Genomic DNA, 21,877 nt, shown 5'->3' on the forward strand with positions numbered 1-21,877 from the left:
TTAATGCATAATGAGTAAGTACTCTACCCTCTACCACACACACACACCTCATCTAGTTGCATGCCAAACAGATCTGCATAAAGCAGAGACCATCTCAGTGGCTAGCCCCGGCAGGGCTCCATGTACTGTACAGTACGTTCCCCTCTCTCTCCCTCCCCTCTCCTACTCTCCCATGATTGGCCAAAAGACCAATTAGTGGGGAAAATAATTGGGCGGCCTGTCTAAACACAGCCAAAGTGATACAGTGATCTCCTCCCAGCCCCAGGCAAAGTACAGGAATTTACATGTGGTAAAGAAATGTGTAAGCACATTTGAAAGACAAACAAAACAAATCAATATTGGTGGTGGATGTGCTTTGTGCATCTGAAAAAGTGCTATATAAATCCAATCAATCAATCAATCAATCAAGCATGTACTCACCTGATTAATAGTGTTTATTCCAGGTCAGGGGAGGGAGACTAAAACAGCCCTCTATGGTCCTGCAAAACCTGATTCACTAGGACTAAAACTGGCTAACTTCTATAAAGCAGGGTAGACCCAGGGATACAGTAAAATATACATTAGGAAAAAATTGACCGCAACTAAAACATGGTGAATACTGTTTTTATTTGATTTGTATGTATGCAGAATGCAGATGTTTTTAAAAGGGAGAGTACTTTGAAATGTAAGCTCATTATTTATAAACATGGACACCCAAATACATCTAAAATATAACCAATCAGCTGCTAGCATCGTTAATAACAAAAATTGTCACCAAAACAACTGTAAACTTTCAGATTTTTTTTTTTTTTAACACAGAAGCACTGAATAAATTCATATCTTGATATCCGCTTCAAAATATCAAGAATGTAGAAGCATTTCTCGAAGGGTGGCTAGTAAAACACACACACACTCAACACACACATACAATCCTAGTTGGGTCCATAGCACCATCTTTAGTCCATAACCAAAATGCATGAATGCATGAAGCAGTAGTGTGGGTCAGTGACCAAACTGGTAGTGTTCAAAAGAGACTGTTCTCCAGCTAAGTCCCTTGTAGCAGTCATTACCTACGGTACAAATCACACCGTGCCGACCAACGGCTGAAAGCAGCGGCTGGCCACGGTGGGCTAGTTAGAGACGATCAGTGGCGATTCAACATGTAGAGTCGCCGGAAAATGAACAGAAAATGATGCTCGATATTCTGGTCAGAGACAATAGGATGGCCACCCGCTGCTTTTAAAAGTTTGCCGGCAAGGTCGGTATTAGACTTTAAAATATTGAAGGCTTCAGAACTGGCCAACAAAATACAAAAAAATAATTATGTGTTTTCAGTATGAGGAAAATACAGCCATACTAAGAGAAAGAAAAATGTGTTTGTTGAGTGTAAACAGGAAAGATACTGCCCTTGGATGTGGTTTAATGAGATCACAAACCAACATACTATGTCTTCTATCCCTAGATGTGAAATGTCTTTAAAACACATGTATAAAGGTTTGCCATTATGGGCTACATTTACAGCTGTCTATAACAATGGTTTACCCCCTTATACTTTCTGGTACAGTAACTATCTTTGGTACAGTAACCATCTTTGGTACAGTAACTATCTTTGGTACAGTATCCGCCAGACATCACAGAGGAAAAGAGACAGGCAGCAACAGTTGTCCTTTCTCCCAAAGTGTTCGCTTCCCATCATGGATTTCAAAGGAGAAACTCCCTCTGGCCCCACATTATTACACCAATCCAACGCTTTAAAATGAATGGGGAGGAGTGCGTGAGTGCACACTTCAGGGGAAAGGGGACAAATACACCTCTTCTCTGTAAAGAAGCATGTCGCATGTAAAAGGTCACGGGTCATCATGGTCTATCCTGGTGTTGGAGGACCCTGATGGAGTGTGCTGTACTGTGCTGTGTCTGGGCCCTGTGGGGGAGGAGGATGAGGGAGAGAGAGGGAGGGTCAGAGGTAGGGTCGGGGATGGAGGGAGAGATGAGGAGAGGTGGGGGAAGGAAGGGTACAGCTCTAACGCTGCAGTCCGGCGGCAGCGTCCTTAAGGCGGTCAGCTTCCTTTTCGAGGTCAGCTTCCCTCTGGCGGTCAGCGTCCCGTTGGCGGTAGTGGAACAGGCTGGTGGTGTCCAACTCGCTGGCATACTTTATGGCCTCAGCAAACAGCTTGACCACCTGACGGGACCACAGAGAAAGGTGCAGGGATCGGATCAATTCAATTTCAATTCAGTCAATTCAGGAAGTACTCTAATTCCAAATAATGATTTTCTATGAGTAAAACTTGTAATTGCAGTTTACTTCCTGAATTGACCGAATTGAAATGAAATTGACCCTGGAAAGGTGTCTCACTCTGTTTAAGAGTGTGATTGTCAGTTCAATTCTTGTAAGTACTGTAAGTTAAACCCCTACAACTTATCCAGAACGCCGCAGCCCATCTGGTGTTCGACCTTCCCAAGTTCTCTCATGTCACCCCGCTCCTCCGCACACTCCACTGGCTTCCAGTTGAGGCTCGCATCTACTACAAGACTATGGTGCTTGCCTACGGAGCTGTGAGGGGAACGGCACCTCCTTACCTTCAGGCTCTGATCCTACACCCAAACGAGGGCACTACGTTCATCCACCTCTGGCCTGCTAGCTCCCCTACCTCTACAGAAGCACAGTTCCCGCTCAGCCCAGTCAAAGCTATTTGCTGCTCTGGCACCCCAATGGTGGAACAAGCTCCCCCACGACGCCAGGACAGCGGAGTCACTGACCACCTTCCGGAGACACTTGAAACCCTACCTCTTTAAGGAATACCTGGAATAGTATAAAGTAATCCTTCTACCCCCCCCCCATAGAAAAAAAAAGAAAGAAAAAAAAAAGAAAAAAAGTGGTTGTCCCACTTGCTATCATAAGTTGAATGCACCAATTTGTAAGTCGCTCTGGATAAGAGCGTCTGCTAAATGATGTAAATGTAAATGTAAGTTGCTTTGGATGTGTGTGTGTGAGCTTGCATGTGTCTCTATGTGTGTGTGTCCCTGCGTGTCTGTCCCTGTGTGTCTTTATGGCGTGTGTACCTGCATTTGTCCCTCTGTGTGTGTCCCTCTGTCTGTGTGTGTGTGCGTGTGCATGTGTGTCTGTGTGTGTGCGCGTGCGTGTCTCTGTGTGTGTGTGTGTGTGAGTCTTTGTCCCCGTGTCTGTGTACCTGGTAGTTGGTGATGAGAGGCACCCCGTGGTCCACAGCCATCCTGCGGATCAGGAAGTTGTCCCTGAGGAACTTGCTGTTGTTGTTGGGAAGGTTTACCACCAGGTCAATGTGGCCCTCGTTGATCAGCCTACACACATACACAGAGAAAGGTTACAGTGAACAGAGGAGAATAGGAGGAAAGAAAATGAGAGGAAAGGAGAGGAGGGGAGGAAATATGAGGAGAGGAGGACAACAGGGCTGTGTATAAACAAATGGGGTAAAGCGATGGCAGCATCTAAAGAGACCTTTTTATCTGAAGCCCTTTGTCAGACAGAGAGAGACATCAGGATGGAATGCTAATGACAACACGGAGGGGAGACAGATGACAACCACACTAAAACAAAGGTGACACCAAATCCTCTGTCAACAATCACACACACACACACACACACACACACACACACACACACACACACACACACACACCATGTGCCTCTCTCCTGATCAGCACTGTGTGTAGGGAGGAGGGGTGTGTGTGTGTGTGTGTGCGCACTCCTGGCTTTGTTATACAGTAATCCCTCGTTTATCGCGGGGGTTACGTTCCGAAAATGACCCGCGATAAGTGAAATCCGCGAAATAGAAAACTTTTTTTTTTTTACAATTAGCAACTATTACATGTATACAAATACAGTGACTCACGTGTAGGCCGTTTCACTGCTCTTCAGACTGGGCCGCTGCATCCTGACTGCGCTCTGCAGTGTTCTCTTCTTCTGAAGCCCGCGGTGCAGGTGTGTTTGTTCGGGAGAAGAACATAGTGATAGGCAGCTGTTGTCGCTCTTTTTTCTTCTTTGCAAAAAGATCCTTGTACACCGACATGCCACCATCGATTACGTTGGAGAACTGTAATGAACGGCTCATCAAAGGGTCCCATTCCTCAGCTACTCGCTTAAGTTCAGTGGCCATTCGCACCATGGTTGCTAAGCGACCAAGCGTTAGTCCTTCCTCCTCATCTCTCGTGTCCTCTTCTCCCTCTTCTCTTTCATCGTCGCTTTGTGGCTTTGTCATTTACCTTCCCTTAGCATGTCCAGAAGTTTAACTTTATCTGAGATAGGTAGCATCTTCCGCCGTTTGGGCCCATCCGCAGGTGCTTTTGTCGGTCCAGGCCGTTTCGTCGACATTATGGGTTTAGGAGATGTTCGAAATTACAAGATAATTTGGCCAACTTAATGTAAATTTGCCAAGCTGTTTTATGTACGTACACATAACTGCACGAGACGACAAAATGATAGCACAATTCGTAGCATGTTTTGATACAAGAAGCGGGAGTGAGTTTTTAGCGAATCAGAATGCAGAGCACAATGCACCAAAAAAAAAAAAAATGCATTATGAAAATCCGCGAAATAGCGAATCCGCGATAAGTGAACCGCGAAGTGGCGAGGGATCACTGTATTTCATAATTCCTTACAATTACAGTGAGGGAAAAAAGTATTTGATCCCCTGCTGATTTTGTACGTTTGCCCACTGACCAAGACATGATCATTCTATAATTTTAATGGTAGGTTTATTTGAACAGTGAGAGACAAAATGACAACAACAAAATCCAGAAAAATGCATGTATAAAATGTTATAAATTGATTTGCATTTTAATGAGGGAAATAAGTACTTGGTGGCAAACCCTTGTTGGCAATCACAGAGATCAGACGTTTCTTGTAGTTGACCACCAGGTTTGCACACATCTCAGGAGGGATTTTGTTCCACTCCTCTTTGCAGATCTTCTCCAAGTCATTAAGGTTTCGAGGCTGACGTTTGGCAACTCTAACCTTCAGCTCCCTCCACAGATTTTCTATGGGATTAAGGTCTGGAGACTGGCTAGGCCACTCCAGGACCTTAATGTGCTTCTTCTTGAGCCACTCCTTTGTTGCCTTGGCCGTGTGTTTTGGGTCATTGTCATGCTGGAATACCCATCCACGACCCATTTTCAATGCCCTGGCTGAGGGAAGGAGGTTCTCACCCAAGATTTGATGGCCCCGTCCATCGTCCCTTTGATGCAGTGAAGTTGTCCTGTCCCCTTAGCAGAAAAACACCCCCAAAGCATAATGTTTCCACCTCCATGTTTGACAGTGGGGATGGTGTTCTTGGGGTCATAGGCAGCATTCCTCCTCCTCCAAACACGGCAAGTTGAGTTGATGCCAAAGAGCTCGATTTTGGTCTCATCTGACCACAACACTTTCACCCAGTTCTCCTCTGAATCATTCAGATGTTCATTGGCAAACTTCAGACGGGCCTGTATATGTGCTTTCTTGAGCAGGGGGACCTTGTGGGCGCTGCAGGATTTCAGTCCTTCACAGCGTAGTGTGTTACCAATTGTTTTCTTGGTGACTATGGTCCCAGCTGCCTTGAGATCATTGACAATATTCTCCCATGTAGTTCTGGGCTGATTCCTCACCGTTCTCATGATCATTGCAACTCCACGAGGTGAAATCTTGCATGGAGCCCCAGGCCGAGGGAGATTGACAGTTCTTTTGTGTTTCTTCCATTTGCGAATAATCGCACCAACTGTCACCTTCTCACCAAGCTGCTTGGCGATGGTCTTGTAGCCCATTCCAGCCTTGTGTAGGTCTACAATCGTGTCCCTGACATCCTTGGAGAGCTCTTTGGTCTTGGCCATGGTGGAGAGTTTGGAATCTGATTGATTGATTGCTTCTGTGGACAGGTGTCTTTTATACAGGTAACAAGATGAGATTAGGGGCACTCCCTTTAAGAGTGTGCTCCTAATCTCAGCTCGTTCCCTGTATAAAAGACACCTGGGAGCCAGAAATCATTCTGATTGAGAGGGGGTCAAATACTTATTTCCCTCATTAAAATGCAAATCAATTTATAACATTTTTGACATGCGTTTTTCTGGATTATTTTGTTGTTATTCTGTCTCTCACTGTTCAAATAAACCTACCATTAAAAGTATAGACTGATCATTTCTTTGTCAGTGGGCAAACGTACAAAATCAGCAGGGGATCAAATACTTTTTTCCCTCACTGTATGTGTAATTGTACTATTTGTGTGTTCTGAGACATCATTCAGATAGTTTAATCACATGCCAAATATATTATAGTGCTAAAGCAATAAGAGCTGTAAGGAGTGAGATGTCAGTAAAATACTAGGGATGTGCATCTTTCCCTTTCAAGACAATTCTATACGTATCTAGATACTACACATGGCCTCCGATACGATACAGGATCGATACGTTTTAGCTTGAAACGATTCGGTGGGACTCGGTTTGATTAGAGAACGAATCATTGCGCTTCAGTTCGATGCACTAACATTTGTTGCATACATTAATTTTCCATTCTAAATTAAAATCGGTTGCTGATGAGCTCATGAGCTGGGCCTCTCTGAGCTGGATCTGTCTGAGCTGACTTCTGTGTGTGTGTGTGTGTATGTGTAAATGATGCATGTCTATGGTGTCTCTACAATGTAGGCTCCTGAGCTGAGCCATAAGGGAGACTAGGCACCACCCCACTACCACTATCAGATAAGTGGGAGCAATGCAGCCTATGTTTTTGTCCCCCAACTTTGGTTCTGAAATCACCATCACCCACTAAATTAACTTATAATTTTTGCAGATGAAGCATTTGAGCTAGTAATATATCAATATTTATCATTTACAAATTGAAATAGCCAATGAATATATAGCACAACTTTGGATTTAACCCCCCCCCCCCCCATCTCAAAATAAAACGGTTTTGACCGTTTACGTTTTTCCGGTTATTATTTTCTCCTCCCGCTTCGGCCATGCAGTGCACCTTGCAAAACTTGATTGTTGTCCTTGTTATGAAAATATCAGCTTTACCCTGTATATCTAGAAATGACCATATACACTGATTGTTTAAAGCCAAACTACCAAAACTATTGCTGTTGGTGAACCTGAACAAGCAAAATAAAATCTATAGTAAGCCCCATTCATCAGGTATAGCCAAATGTCTCCGGTAGCTTACGTTTATTCTGGTAAAACACAATTTTCAACAGCGCATAGATAACAATAATAACCTAGCAAATTACATAGGTTGTCACTCAACTAATAAAACCTAATATTGCGCAAGCCATTTTAGCATTTGAATGCTGAAGGTGCAGATGTTCAAGATCAGGCCACCTACCTGGCGTTGGTCAGCGTGTGAAGCTGGGCACAGTGCGCAGTTTGACTACAGTAGGCTACTGATATTGCCTGGGGTTGTTCGGCATGCAAAATTACTTGTAGATCAATGACTGTCAACACAGTTACATGCTTAGTTCGACACTGAAGGAGAGGACACATCAGTTGTCACAAAAGGTTTTTGGAAGGTAAATTCGTAACGTTTGAAAGGAGGGTGCCCCGATCCACATCAACTAGACCGCAGTAGAGAGTCACGAGTTTTAAGTTCCTCGGCGTCCACATCACAGAGGACTTGTCATGGACCAACAACACCACCACTCTTGTCAAGAGGGCACAACAGCGTCTCTACTTCCTAAGGCGGCTAAGGAAATTGGGCATGCCGCCCCAGGTCTCCTCCAAATACTACCGCTGCACCATCGAGAGCGTCCTGACCGGCTGCATCACGGCCTGGTATGGGAATTGCTCCGTCCACGACCGCAAGGCCCTCCAGTGGGTGGGGAAGACAGCCCAGTACATCACTGAGACCGTGCTCCCATCCATCCAGGACATCTACTCTAAACGGTGCCTGAGGAAGGCACGCAGCATCATCAAGGACCCCACACACCCCAGAAACAAGCTGTTCTCTCCCTTACCGTAAAGCAGACGGTATCGGAGCTTGAGGTCTGATAGAAACAGTCTCTGAGCCTGTTGGTATCTACAAGCCATCAGACTGCTGAACACTTGAACTGGACTGACCACCTGGTCTGATTCTCTGCACCTTAGCACACATGCACTCTCTCATGCACATACCCACACAAACATACACACATCACAACTGCTGCCACCAGACTCAGTTTATACTCAGTTTATACACTGGCCCCCCCATTCCCCCTCTTCCCCAATACACGTGTAAATATTGGACTATAAATTGTACCATCCTGTATTATATTTATGCTCAAATATTTATTCTATAGAGCCATTTACTTTATGTTCGTATTCTTATATTTTATAATTTTTTATTGTTGTTGCTTTGTCGAGAAGGAACCTGCAAGTAAGCATTTCGTTGGACGATGTATACCATGCGTATCCCGTACATACGACTAATAAAACTTCAAACTCTTTATCCCTCCCTCTCTTCATCCCTCTATTCCAGACAGTTGCCCCTTGCCCTTCTCCCCTCTCACCTGATAATACTGGGCAGGCTGGCGTCTCCTCCCTCCTGGCTGGGCCATGCCACAGGGGTGGCAGGCACGTCGTTGGCAGAGAGCCAGGCCGAGGTGGCCTCTGTGGCAAAGAGCTGGAGGAGAGACCAGACACACACACAGCGAGGGAGAGAAGCAAATGTCAGAGTTTGTTCTCTTTCTCTTCAGTTCCTCTGTGTTGTGGTGTGTTGTGTTGTGTTGGGTTGTGCATAGACTATCAGGTCGACTAGCCGTCATGACTGAACTTCCAATAGGAGAGAAGAGTAGTAATACAGAGCGAGAGAGAGAGAGCAGTACTACTCACCTTAAAGCCTTCTTCATTCAGTTGGTGTGCTGTGGCTAGGAAGTTGGGCCGGAACGAATGCTGAGGGAGGTAGAAACCGAATCAGAATCACAAACTAAGCCCTGGTCAAAAGTAGTGCACTACATAGGGAATAGGATGCCATTTGGGACGCAGCCTGATTCTCTGACCATCGGTAGCCTTTGCTTTGCTTTCGAACGTAAATAGAGGAGAAACAGAAGAAACACCTCTCTAAGATTCAATCTGTACATTCTTTCCTCCTCTCCTCTCCTCCTCTCTGTGAGCCAGATCAATGGTAGAGTTGTGTCATCACACTGTATTAACCAGAACCAAGTAATCAGTTTGTAAAGGCGTGTCAGATTCACAGCCATGTAGGCTGGTCATTAGGAGGGAAAGGTAGAAGAGAAACACAGCCTCTGTCTCTAATTCTGATTTCACACCACCCTCCGCTCTGTCCCTAGTACCTGCAGACACACACACAGAGAGAGAGACACACACACACACACACAGATATGCCGATTTCACACTAGTGTTCACCCCTAGCTGAAGTCTTATTAGAGAAGGACACGGACGATGACCCTATTACAACCTCTCTCTTCATCCCTCTCTCTCTCTCCTCTCTTTTCCCTTCCTCTCTCTTCATCCCTCTCTCTCTCTCCTCTCTTTTCCCTTCCTCTCTCTTCATCCCTCTCTATCTCCCTTCATCCTTCCATCTCTCGCTCTCTCTTGCAGGGTTTCCGTAAGCCGGTAATTGCCTGCTTTTGGCCGATAAAATAAATGAAAAGTCGATAAATAAAATTGTAGCTGGCCAAATTGTCCGTGGCAGCATATCATACATCCCGATTTCGTGCTTCAGCACCATTTTCTCATTCCTTGCGCGCTGCCTTATGCGCCTGCTGCTGATGAGAGAGAGAGCCTTGGGCTACTGTTGCTTGCGAAGATGGATGCCTAAAAACAAAAACTTTTGTGAAGGTTTAAACCAGTTCGCAAGGGTTTTGTTTCATTCTGTTGAGCCATTTTCTTTGGAATTTTTTTCAAACTGTAATGTTGTGTTTGTCGCAATATAATATCCTGCAGACGTTTTACGGGCTCCTGACCAATTGTAATATTTTCTGATTTTTTTTTGTGCTGATCTTATTTTTTTTTACATAATGTTTCCGCCATCGTTTCCTATGACCGAAAAGTGCTTCTGGACATCAGAACAGCGATTACTAACCTCGATTTGGATGAAGATTTCTACTTCAATGAGTCGGAGGCGGGAGAACTACTGCTCATCCCGGACCACGCCCAAATACCTGACACTCGGAAAAAGGAAAAGGCGCTGTTATAAAGGCCGGCGTGCGGAATACCTGACGAGACTACGTTGGCGAATGGATAAAACGCCTCTGCCTCTGTTCTATTGGCGAACATGCAATCACTGGAGAATAAACTGGACAAGTTTTGTTCGAGACTATCCTATCAATGTCATCTTAAGAACTGTAATATCCTATGTTTCTCAGAGTTGTGGCTGAACAAGGACATGGAAAATATAAATATAGCTGGTTTTTCAATATATCGGCAGGACAGAATGGCAGCGTCGGGGAAGCTCAGGGGGGATGGTGTGTGTCTCTTTGTTAACAACAACTGGTGTGCAATCTCTAATATTAAGGAAGTCTCGAGGTTCTGCTCGCCTGAGTTAGAATACCTCAGGATAAGCTGTAGACCAGACTATTTACCAAGAGAGTTGTCATCTATATTTTTCGTAGCTGTCTATTTAACACCACAAACCGATACTGGCACTTAAGACCGCACTCAACGAGCTGTATACTGTAGGGTCATAAGCAAACAAGAAAATGCTCACCCAGAGGCGGTGCTCCTAGTGGCCGGTGATTTTAATGCAGGAAAACTGAAATCTGTCTTACTTAATTTCTACCAACATGACACCAGTACAACTAGAGGTTAAAACAAATCTAGATCACCTTGACTCTACACACAGATACATACAAAGCTCTCCCTTGCCCTCCATTTGGCAAATCTGACCATAACTCTATCCTCCTGATTCCTGCTTACAACCAAAAATTCAAATCAGGAAGTACCAGTGACGTGCTCAATATGGAAGTGGTCCGAAGAAGCGAATGCTAAACTACAGGACTGTTTCGATACCACAGACTAGAATATGTTCCGTAATTCATCCGATGGCATTGAGAAGTTAACCACATCAGTCACTGGCTTCATTAATGAGTGCATCTACCCCCAAGCCATAAGAATGCTGAACAGTTAATGAAATGGCTACCCGGACTATTTGCATTGACCCCCCCCCCCCCATTACTTGTTTTTGCAATGGCTCTTCGCACACTCACTGAACTCTACCCACACACTCACATACTACACTGACACTACAACACACACACACACACGTTACATACGCTCACACACACACACACGCATATTGACGCCACACACACTGCTGCTACTCTGTTTATCTATCCTGATTGCCTAGTCACTTTTACCCCTACCTACAGTGGGGGAAAAAAGTATTTAGTCAGCCACCAATTGTGCAAGTTCTCCCACTTAAAAAGATGAGAGAGGCCTGTAATTTTCATCATAGGTACACGTCAACTATGACAGACAAATGGATAATTTTTTTTCCAGAAAATCACATTGTAGGATTTTTTATGAATTTATTTGCAAATTATGGTGGAAAATAAGTATTTGGTCACCTACAAACAAGCAAGATTTCTGGCTCTCACAGACCTGTAACTTCTTCTTTAAGAGGCTCCTCTGTCCTCCACTCGTTACCTGTATTAATGGCACCTGTTTGAACTTGTTATCAGTATAAAAGACACCTGTCCACAACCTCAAACAGTCACACTCCAAACTCCACTATGGCCAAGACCAAAGAGCTGTCAAAGGACACCAGAAACAAAATTGTAGACCTGCACCAGGCTGGGAAGACTGAATCTGCAATAGGTAAGCAGCTTAGTTTGAAGAAATCAACTGTGGGAGCAATTATTAGGAAATGGAAGACATACAAGACCACTGATAATCTCCCTCGATCTGGGGCTCCACACAAGATCTCACCCCGTGGGGTCAAAATGATCACAAGAACGGTGAGCAAAAATCCCAGAACCACACGGGGGGACCTAGTGAATGACCTGCAGAGAGCTGGGACCAAAGTAACAAAGCCTACCATCAGTAACACACTACGCCGCCAGGGACTCAAATCCTGCAGTGTCAGACGTGTCCCCCTGCTTAAGCCAGTACATGTCCAGGCCCGTCTGAAGTTTGCTAGAGTGCATTTGGATGATCCAGAAGAGGATTGGGAGAATGTCATATGGTCAGATGAAACCAAAATATAACTTTTTGGTAAAAACTCAACTCGTCGTGTTTGGAGGACAAAGAATGCTGAGTTGCATCCAAAGAACACCATACCTACTGTGAAGCATGGGGGTGGAAACATCATGCTTTGGGGCTGTTTTTCTGCAAAGGGACCAGGACGACTGATCCGTGTAAAGGAAAGAATGAATGGGGCCATGTATCGTGAGATTTTGAGTGAAAACCTCCTTCCATCAGCAAGGGCATTGAAGATGAAACGTGGCTGGGTCTTTCAGCATGACAATGATCCCAAACACACCGCCCGGGCAACGAAGGAGTGGCTTCGTAAGAAGCATTTCAAGGTCCTGGAGTGGCCTAGCCAGTCTCCAGATCTCAACCCCATAGAAAATCTTTGGAGGGAGTTGAAAGTCCGTGTTGCCCAGCGACAGCCCAAAACATCACTGCTCTAGAGGAGATCTGCATGGAGGAATGGGCCAAAATACCAGCAACAGTGTGTGAAAACCTTGTGAAGACTTACAGAAAACGTTTGACCTGTGTCATTGCCAACAAAGGGTATATAACAAAGTATTGAGAAACTTTTGTTATTGACCAAATACTTATTTTCCACCATAATTTGCAAATAAATTCATAAAAAATCCTACAATGTGATTTTCTGGATTTATTTTCTCATTTTGTCTGTCATAGTTGACGTGTACCTATGATGAAAATTACAGGCCTCTCTCATCTTTTTAAGTGGGAGAACTTGCACAATTGGTGGCTGACTAAATACTTTTTCCCCCCACTGTACATATTACCTCAATTACCTCTACCTCGTACCCCCTGAACATCGACTCTGTACTGGTACTCCTTATATATAGCCTTGTTTTTGTTATTTTATTGTGTTAATATTTATTACTTTTTTATTAGCACATTTTTCTTACTTTTTAACTCTGCATTGTTGGTAAAGGGCTCATAAGTAAACATTTCACTGTAAAGTGTTGTATTTGGCGCATATATATATATATACAATATATACTGTATATATATATTTTTTTAATTGAAGTGAGGAATAATGTTTTGGGCATACCAGAGTTACTCCTATAATCTAACAATATAATGCTTATCTATATATAAAAAATATTCTGATAAAAAAAATGAACTAATTAGCCTCCTTCTGTACACATATATCTGTATAGCAGACGCAGTAGACTATCTGTATGGACCTCGCTTTGTGCACGGAGGCATTGTCATGCTGAAACAGGAAAGAGCCTTCCCCAAACTGTTGCCTCAAAGTTGGAAGCACTGAATTGTCTAGAATGTCATTGTATGCTGTAGCATTAAGATTTCCCTTCACTGGAACTAAGGGGCCTAGCCAGAACCATGAAAACAGCCCCAGACCATTATTCCTCCTCCATCAAACTTTACAGTTGGCACTATGCATTTGGTCAGGTAGCGTTCTCCTGGCATCCACCTAATCCAGATTCGTCCGCCAGACTGCCAGATGGTGAAGCGTGATTCTTCACTCCAGAGATCGTGTTTCCACTGCTCCAGAGTCCAATGGCGGCGAGCTTTACACCACTCCAGCCGACGCTTGGCGTTGCGCATGGTGATCTTAGGCTTGTGTGCGGCTGCTCGGCCATGGAAACCCATTTCACGAAGCTCCCAACTAACAGTTATTGTGCTGACGTTGCTTCCAGGGGCAGTTTGGAACTCGGTAGTGAGTGTTGCAACCGAGGACAGACAATTTTTACGCGCTTCAGCACTCGCCGGTCCCGTTCTGTGAGCTTGTGTGGCCTACCACTTCGTGGCTGAGCCGTTGTTGCTCCTAGACGTTTCTACTTCACAATAACAGCACTTACAGTTGACCGGGGCAGCTCTAGCAGGGCAGAAATTTGACGAACTGACTTGTTGGAAAGGTGGCATCCTATGACTGTGCCATGTTGAAAGTCACTGAGCTCTTCAGTAAGGCCATTCTACTGTCAATGTTTGTCTATGGAGATTGCATGGCTGTGTGTCGATTTTATACACCTGTCAGCAACGGGTGTGGCTGAAATAGCTGAATCCACTAATATGAAGGGGTGTCCACATACTTTTGAATATATAGTGTATTTGTGCGTCTGTAACTTTCTCAGTCATCATTATTCACGATTCATTCAGAATTATCCGTAATCATAGTAGCATCCACATTCATGTAGAAGTGTTCAGAAACATATTGTATTCTTATTTACAATAAAAGTGACTCCAAAATGACACAATACATTATTTGTGACTCGTTTCAAGAACCTAGGCGTATGTCGCGTGTCACTACTTCACAGGAGCGCCATTTGAACGTACAACTTTTTTTAATCAAAATGCGTTTTTTGGGAGAAATGCCTTCTAGAGCAAGTGAACTTTTATGTGCCTTAATAACAAACTTGTATGTCATCTGTAAATACAATTATTAATTTTTTATTATGAGCCTAGTTGGTTTAGCCATGGAAAAAGACAGCAACGTTCCCGCTAGCCATGATTGGCTGAGATAATGAATGGGCTGGACATACCGAGAGATGAGTTTGGATTGGTCTGCCATGTAGCACGCTTCTGTCTATAATATGAGCTGGTCAGTATGTGTAGGCTTTTTTGAAAGATATCACGTAGTAGAACTGCATAAGTGTTGCTCTCCACTTTCTGGAGGACCGAGTTTTGAAATCAGTGGAATTAGAGTATGATAGCTAAGGAGATGGAGAAAATTCTGCCGTTTGATTTCAAATATGCAGACGGAGTCGAAAAGAGAACACACAGAAGGCTCCGGATTACATCTTCAAACTAAGGGCAACCATGGCATCCGTGACAGAGAGGGAGAAGCGTCCATCCATGTATACGGGTAAGAGAGTCTAGCTATCTACATTTTCAGATATTACACATTTCTAAGTTTGTCAGAAAGTCGTTTTCATTTCAAGTTAAAGCGTCCTGTTAGCTAGCTAGCTAATATTAGCTGGCTGGCTGGCTAGCTAACGTTACGTGTAATATTATTCGTATCTCAGAGCCATTTGCATTGCTAGTTATAGCCTAACCTGGTTGGTTAGCTACCTGCAGATTCATGCAGGGTAGTAACGTTATGAGTTGGGATTACGGTTAATTGTTTAGCTAGCTAGCTACATGTCTAAACAAAAGACTACACTATGCAAGTAACTATTTCAATAGAATGTTTATGATGTCACTGCGACAACTGTCAATAGACATAGCTAGTCAATTCGCTCTGGCTATCTACTCCGATTTCAGAGCATTCTCGTCTGAGTGTGCCAGAGCGCAGAATAACTGACGAATATACAAACACTCAACACCCGTTTAATATGGCCGGTGTCAGTAAACGTTTCCTAATGGAAACCCTGCTCTCCGGGTGGGTGAAGAGAAGCCAGTGCAGCCCCAGTGGTAATTTGGACACCAGTAAGTTCCATAGTGGCGAGGTGGAGGAGAGGAGGATAGAAGGATGGGACATGACATTGGTATTGTCAGATCTTTAAGCTGCACCAAGGCCTCCTGGCTGTACTAGGGCTTCATAATGCTATACATATTCGCTGTTCCAAACATATTGCTCACCATGTCTGCTGCAGGGGGACAAGAGAGAGCCATGGGAAAAATTGTAATCAGTCACGGAAATAAAAGTACTGAAAACAAATTGGCTCCCTATTTAAAAAGAAGATGGAGAACAAACTATGAGGAAAATACTGTTTTGGTGCAGGTACGGCCAACTAGCGCAATAATAATATTGCGATAGTCAGAACTATACGATATATCGTCAAAAATAATATCCCGATATGTAACTGTATCAATTTTCTTCCCCCATTACTAGGTACTGGGCCTTCATAATGCTAGACATATTCTCCTGGTGGGTAGTAGGCCTTCATAATGCTAGACATATTCTCCTGGTGGGTAGTAGGCCTTCATAATGCTAGGCATATTCTCCTGGTGGGTAGTAGGCCTTCATAATGCTAGACATATTCTCCTGGTTGGTAGTAGGCCTTCATAATGCTAGACATATTCTCCTGGTGGGTAGTAGGCCTTCATAATGCTAGACATATTCTCCCATCAGACCTGCACTGAGCACTTTTGACATGTGGCGCTGGATGCCATAATGAGAAATAACCACTGTCAACTCTCATCTGGCCCTCAAAGGACTTCCACACACACAGACAGTCTGTCACCAGAGAGAGGTAGGAGACAGGGAGAACGAGTGAGAGGAGAGGGGAAGAGAAGGGAAGAGGAAGAGAGGGAGGGAAAAGAGAAGGAGAGAGTGAAAGGAAAGGAGGGAGAAAGAGATGGAGAGAAGAAGAGAGTGTCACCAGAGAGAGGGAGGAGACAGGGAGGAAGAGAGAGAGGGCAGGGGGAGAGGGGAAGAGTGGAGGAGGAAGAGAGAGGGGAAGAGAGAGAGGGGAAGAGAGAGAGGGGAAGAGTGAGAAAGGGAAGATGTAGAGGGGGCGAGAGAGAGGGCGAAGGAACAGAGAGAGGGAGGATGTGGGGACTCAGAGAGATTATAATACCCTGTTTATCTCCCTCTACCCGATGAAAACATAGACACAAAGAGAAGACTTCATAAACAAGGCCTTCCTCTCTCAATTCAAGACCTCTATGTAAGTATCTAATGTACACACAGGCACAGACATACACAAACACACACTTAACTTTCATTCAGAAGTGCTGCCACAGCCATGGCAGACCAGTCCTTGGATCGATGATCATTTATGATATGAATGCATCAGCCTTTTACAGATCCTGCTATTCAGCTTTAGTGTGGCTAGCTGGGAGCAGGCCTGAGGCACTCATTCATATCCCCACTGTGTATGTATGTGTGTGTATGTCTGTATGCGTGTGTGTGTGTGGCACTCATCTATAACCCCACTGACTGGCTCGTTGAGGAGCGCTGGCTACATATTACACATGAACACTACATTCATCTCACTAGCTGCACACGCATGGCTGTTTCTGACACACAATGAGAAACAGCAAACATTTTAAACTGCGTCCCACATGGCACCCTATTTCATATATGGTGCACTTATTTTGACAAGGAACATAGGGGTCTGGTCAAAAGTAATGCACTATATAAGGAATAGGGTGTCATTTGGGACGCACATCTTTTTAACCGCTTTCATCTACTCTGTTTTAGTATCTGACATGTACTTGAAAACGGCTCTTTACAGAGCAAAGCACTTTTTTTAAATGGATTAAACCATTTGTATTTGAAAAATTGAAGTATCAGTGGACTGAGGCTTCTTAACCTTGATGTGTACTCTTTTGAACCACACACACACACACACACACACACACACACACACACACACACACACACACACACACACACACACACACACACACACACACACCTGGATCCCGATGAGGATGCCTTTCGTAGGCAGCTTGAAGCCAGTGGATAGCATAGCCTTGAGGAAGGCAGAATAGATGTTTGGTCCAAAACAAGCCACCTGCAAGGAGACAGACAGACACCTGTTAAGTGTATATATCTGTGTGTGTGTGTGTGCATGTACGTACATGCATGTGTGCGCACGTCTGTGTGTGCGTACATGTGTAATCTGTGTGTCTGTGTAATGTGTGTGTGTTTATACATGGTTGTTTGTTTGTGTGTGTGTGTGTGTGTGTGTGTGCGCGTGCATCACCTACCTCTCCTGTGGAAGCCATCTCACAGCGCAGGACAGGGTCGGCATCACGGAGGCGAGGCCAGGAGAACATAGGAGCCTATCACAGAGAAGATACAGACAGACAGACCATTTTGGTATTTTAACCTGTCGAGCTCAGTGGTGACGTGTGCTCTGGGGTGAAGGTTCCTCCTAGGTGGAGACCTAGGCTCAGCTTCCCCTCCCCCAACCCTAATCTTAACCATTAGTGGGGGAAATGCTAAACTGACCCAAGATCAGTGCCTCGGGGCAACTTCACCCTACATTGTGGGTGGTAGGATGGAATGGATGGAAAGGTATCAAACTTGTTTAGTGTAACCTAAAGCAGAGGCATTACCGGAAAAAAAGCAGTGCAAACTTTTCTTCTGCAATCATATATGTTTTGGTGTGTTAAATCCTTATATCAGCATTATAATACCTTTTCCTGACACTGCAGATTCTAATGCTGTGAAAGGATGTCTACAGAAAGCTATTGATAAAAAGACTTGCGTGGGATTACCTGTGAGTAAGAAATGTATTGCTTTGGTTGGAAATTCAATCACACTTATTTGCTACACTCAACAACCGAGAGGAAATGGAGCATCAGGACTAGTGCTTCAAATCAAACAGGTTTTGTGACAAGGCTGCCATCTAGAGGTAGAAAATATCACAAACCCCTGGATCAACCATGTTTTACATGTCACGGGTGGGATCTGAACCTCGGTCTCCCGCTTGGGATGCCAACATCTTCACAACTTGGCCAAGAGGATATTCCCTCTTGGGCTGAGGATGACACTGATTTTGAAGTCAAAGGCAGGGCTACCTTATCACGAGAGCCTGACTGCAACTCACCTTACCAATACAAATATTTTAAATATTCACTCCTATCGGTCTTTGGTAGTGGGCAGAAAACAAAAACAACTCTCACGTGAGGCTCAACCAGTCTTGGTGTCATCGGATGGTTATTCAAAGTTACGGCTGCTCAGTCTTTGTAGTGACTGCACCAAAAAGAGAGCGAGGAAGAGAGACAGACAGAAAGAGAGAGAGAGAGAGATACAGAGAGAGAGAGAGAGAGAGAGAGAGAGAGAGAGAGAGAGAGAGAGAGAGAGAGAGAGAGAGAGAGAGAGAGAGAGAGAGAGAGAGAGAGAGAGAGAGAGAGAGAGAGAGAGAGAGAGAGAGAGAGAGAGAGAGAGAGAGAGAGAAAGCGAAAGTGAAAGAGGAAAGAGTAAGACCACACTGCACTGTCTCATCAGTCTGTTTGATATGGAGTGATGTTGACAGCCTGCTACCTGTGACTGAGTATACAGGAGGGAGAGAGAAGGGTTATGTCCCAAATGGCACCCTATTCCAGATATAGTGCACTACTTTTGACCAGAGCACTTTAGATTCTGTTCAAAAGTAGTCCACTATATAGGAAATAGGGTGCCATTTGGGTTGAGTCGAGGTGGCTTTTCTGACAGGACAGGAGACGGGGCAGCGGAGGGGAGGATGGCGCACACACACACACACATTCTCCTGGACATTAAACACACTCAACTTTATGTTAGCATTAGCGCTATGTGTCGTGGTGCGGTGCTGTTGGACAAACACACACACCACACACACTCCTCCATCTCCCTGCATGATAGTCCACAGGGGATAATTCATACTTGAAGCAGGCTAGCTATCTAATCAGCCCTGAATATGCTGCGCTACGCTGTGCGTTTGCATGCTAATGTAGAGAAAGGGGGAATACCGAGGGGAACACACACAATCACTATCTGCTTATTGAAGCTTTGAGAGAAAGAGAGAGAGAGAGAGAGAGAGAGAGAAGGGGGGCGTAATAAGGTAATAATATACATGCATAGAAATATAATTAACACATTTGTTGTGTTATGAGGGTCTTTTTACCCTCGTTCTAGTAATTCAAATCCTCGGAAAAGACAGTGGTTGTCATGGAAACCACGGCTTCCTTCCTGCCCCATCTTCTCCCACCCCGGCCCTGAGGGGTCAGCTGCATACGACAGAGCAGAGAATAATATCACAATAACAAAGTGGAACATCAACAATCCTATGCTATCGCACATACACACTCAATCTCAGTCTCCTGAACACAGAACCTTTTTCGATTTGTGCTTTGTGCTGTACAAGGTGTCAGATACACCTATGTGTATATATACACTGCTCAAAAAAATAAAGGGAACACTTAAACAACACAATGTAACTCCAAGTCAATCACACTTCTGTGAAATCAAACTGTCCACTTAGGAAGCAACACTGATTGACAATAAATTTCACATGCTGTTGTGCAAATGGAATAGACAACAGGTGGAAATTATAGGCAATTAGCAAGACACCCCCAATAAAGAAGTGGTTCTGCAGGTGGTGACCACAGACCACTTCTCAGTTCCTATGCTTCCTGGCTGATGCTTTGGTCACTTTTGAATGCTGGCGGTGCTTTCACTCTAGTGGTAGCATGAGACGGAGTCTACAACCCACACAAGTGGCTCAGGTAGTGCAGCTCATCCAGGATGGCACATCAATGCGAGCTGTGGCAAGAAGGTTTGCTGTGTCTGTCAGCGTAGTGTCCAGAGCATGGAGGCGCTACTAGGACACAGGCCAGTACATCAGGAGACGTGGAGGAGGCCGTAGGAGGGCAACAACCCAGCAGCAGGACCGCTACCTCCGCCTTTGTGCAAGAAGGAGCAGGAGGAGCACTGCCAGAGCCCTGCAAAATGACCTCCAGCAGGCCACAAATGTGCATGTGTCTGCTCAAACAGTCAGAAACAGACTCCATGAGGGTGGTATGAGGGCCCGACGTCCACAGGTGGGGGTTGTGCTTACAGCCCAACACCGTGCAGGACGTTTGGCATTTGCCAGAGAACACCAAGATTGGCAAATTCGCCACTGGCGCCCTGTGCTCTTCACAGATGAAAGCAGGTTCACACTGAGCACATGTGACAGACGTGACAGAGTCTGGAGACGCCGTGTGTCACGGTTTCGGCCGAGGCTGCTCCTTCTCCTTGTTCGGGCAGGCTTCGGCGGTCGTCGTCTCCGGAGTACTAGCTGCCACCGTTCTATGTTTCTATGTTTGATTGGTTTTGTCTGTTTTGTTACACCTGTTCCTTGTTAGTGTTCATTATGCGTCCTATTTAGTTCTCTTGAGTTTGGTCAGGTGTTGTGTGTAATTGTTCGATGTCACGTGTTGTGTTAGTTCGTTGTTCTGTTCTCTCTATATAGTTTTGTTAGAGAGAGTCCCGCACTTTGTGCGCATTTATTTTGTACTTACCATTGTGCGTAAAGTTCGCCTGTGGCCTGTTGCCGTGGTTGGCTTGTTCCTTGGACTTCACTAAAGACATCTGTTCGAACCTCTGTGTGTCCTGCGTGTGATTCTACGTTACCTCTACACTCAACCCTGACATAATTACACACCATTACAATGGAATCAGCAGGAGCAACCGCACCCACGGAGATCATCGAGGAGCGCCTTCGTGGACAGGAGGACAGGATTAACCAAATCGGGCACGCTCTGGACAGAGTTATGAACACCCTCCATCGATGGGAGACCAGCGGGGTACCCACACCCCCACCTACCACACCATCACCATCGGTCAGCCCGCCTGTCCAACTTCCGGAACCCAGTGGGATTCGGCTCTCGCTCCCGAGGGCGTACGACGGCACAGCTGCCGGGTGTCAGGGGTTCCTGTTGCAAGTTGAACTCTACCTCGCCACCGTACACCCGGCGCCCTCGGGACACGAGAGCGTTTCCGCCCTCATCTCCTGTCTCACCGGCAAGGCGTTGGAGTGGGCCAACGCCGAATGGAGGAGAATAGACGCCGCAACTATCACCTATGCGGAGTTCTCCCACCGCTTCCGTGCAGTGTTTGACCATCCACCGGAGGGGAAGGCGGCGGGGGAGCGTCTATTCTACCTCCGGCAGGGGATGAGGAGCGCTCAGGAGTTTGCACTGGAGTTCCGGACTCTAGCGGCAGATGCAGGGTGGAATGAGCGGGCTCTCATAGATCACTTCCGCTGCAGCCTCCGGGAGGACGTCCAGAGAGAGTTGGCGTGCAGGGATACCACGCTTTCGTTTGACCAATTGGTTGACATGGCCATTCGGCTGGACACCCTGCTCGCCACTCGCGGGCGTCCCGGGTGGGGGTCGCCCATTCCAC

At 45.3% G+C, this 21,877-nt stretch overlaps 1 protein-coding gene across 1 annotated transcript in view; it reads right to left on the reverse strand.

Moving 5' to 3' along the window:
• Positions 1-590: 590 nt before the first annotated feature.
• Positions 591-21,877, reverse strand: part of cps1 (carbamoyl-phosphate synthase 1, mitochondrial) — a gene marked incomplete at its 5' end in the record, with an annotated part of 125,684 nt that continues 104,397 nt past the window's right edge. The window contains 6 exons of the mRNA XM_084179149.1: positions 591-2,158; positions 3,168-3,297; positions 8,460-8,572; positions 8,782-8,841; positions 17,436-17,534; positions 17,731-17,805. Coding sequence (XP_084035275.1) covers positions 2,000-2,158; positions 3,168-3,297; positions 8,460-8,572; positions 8,782-8,841; positions 17,436-17,534; positions 17,731-17,805 — 636 coding nt within the window. The 3' untranslated portion in view covers positions 591-1,999. The remainder of the gene's footprint in view (positions 2,159-3,167; positions 3,298-8,459; positions 8,573-8,781; positions 8,842-17,435; positions 17,535-17,730; positions 17,806-21,877) is intronic.

This window comes from Coregonus lavaretus (genome assembly GCF_964263955.1).
Source record: "Coregonus lavaretus genome assembly, chromosome: 16".
Lineage (NCBI taxonomy): Eukaryota > Metazoa > Chordata > Actinopteri > Salmoniformes > Salmonidae > Coregonus > Coregonus lavaretus.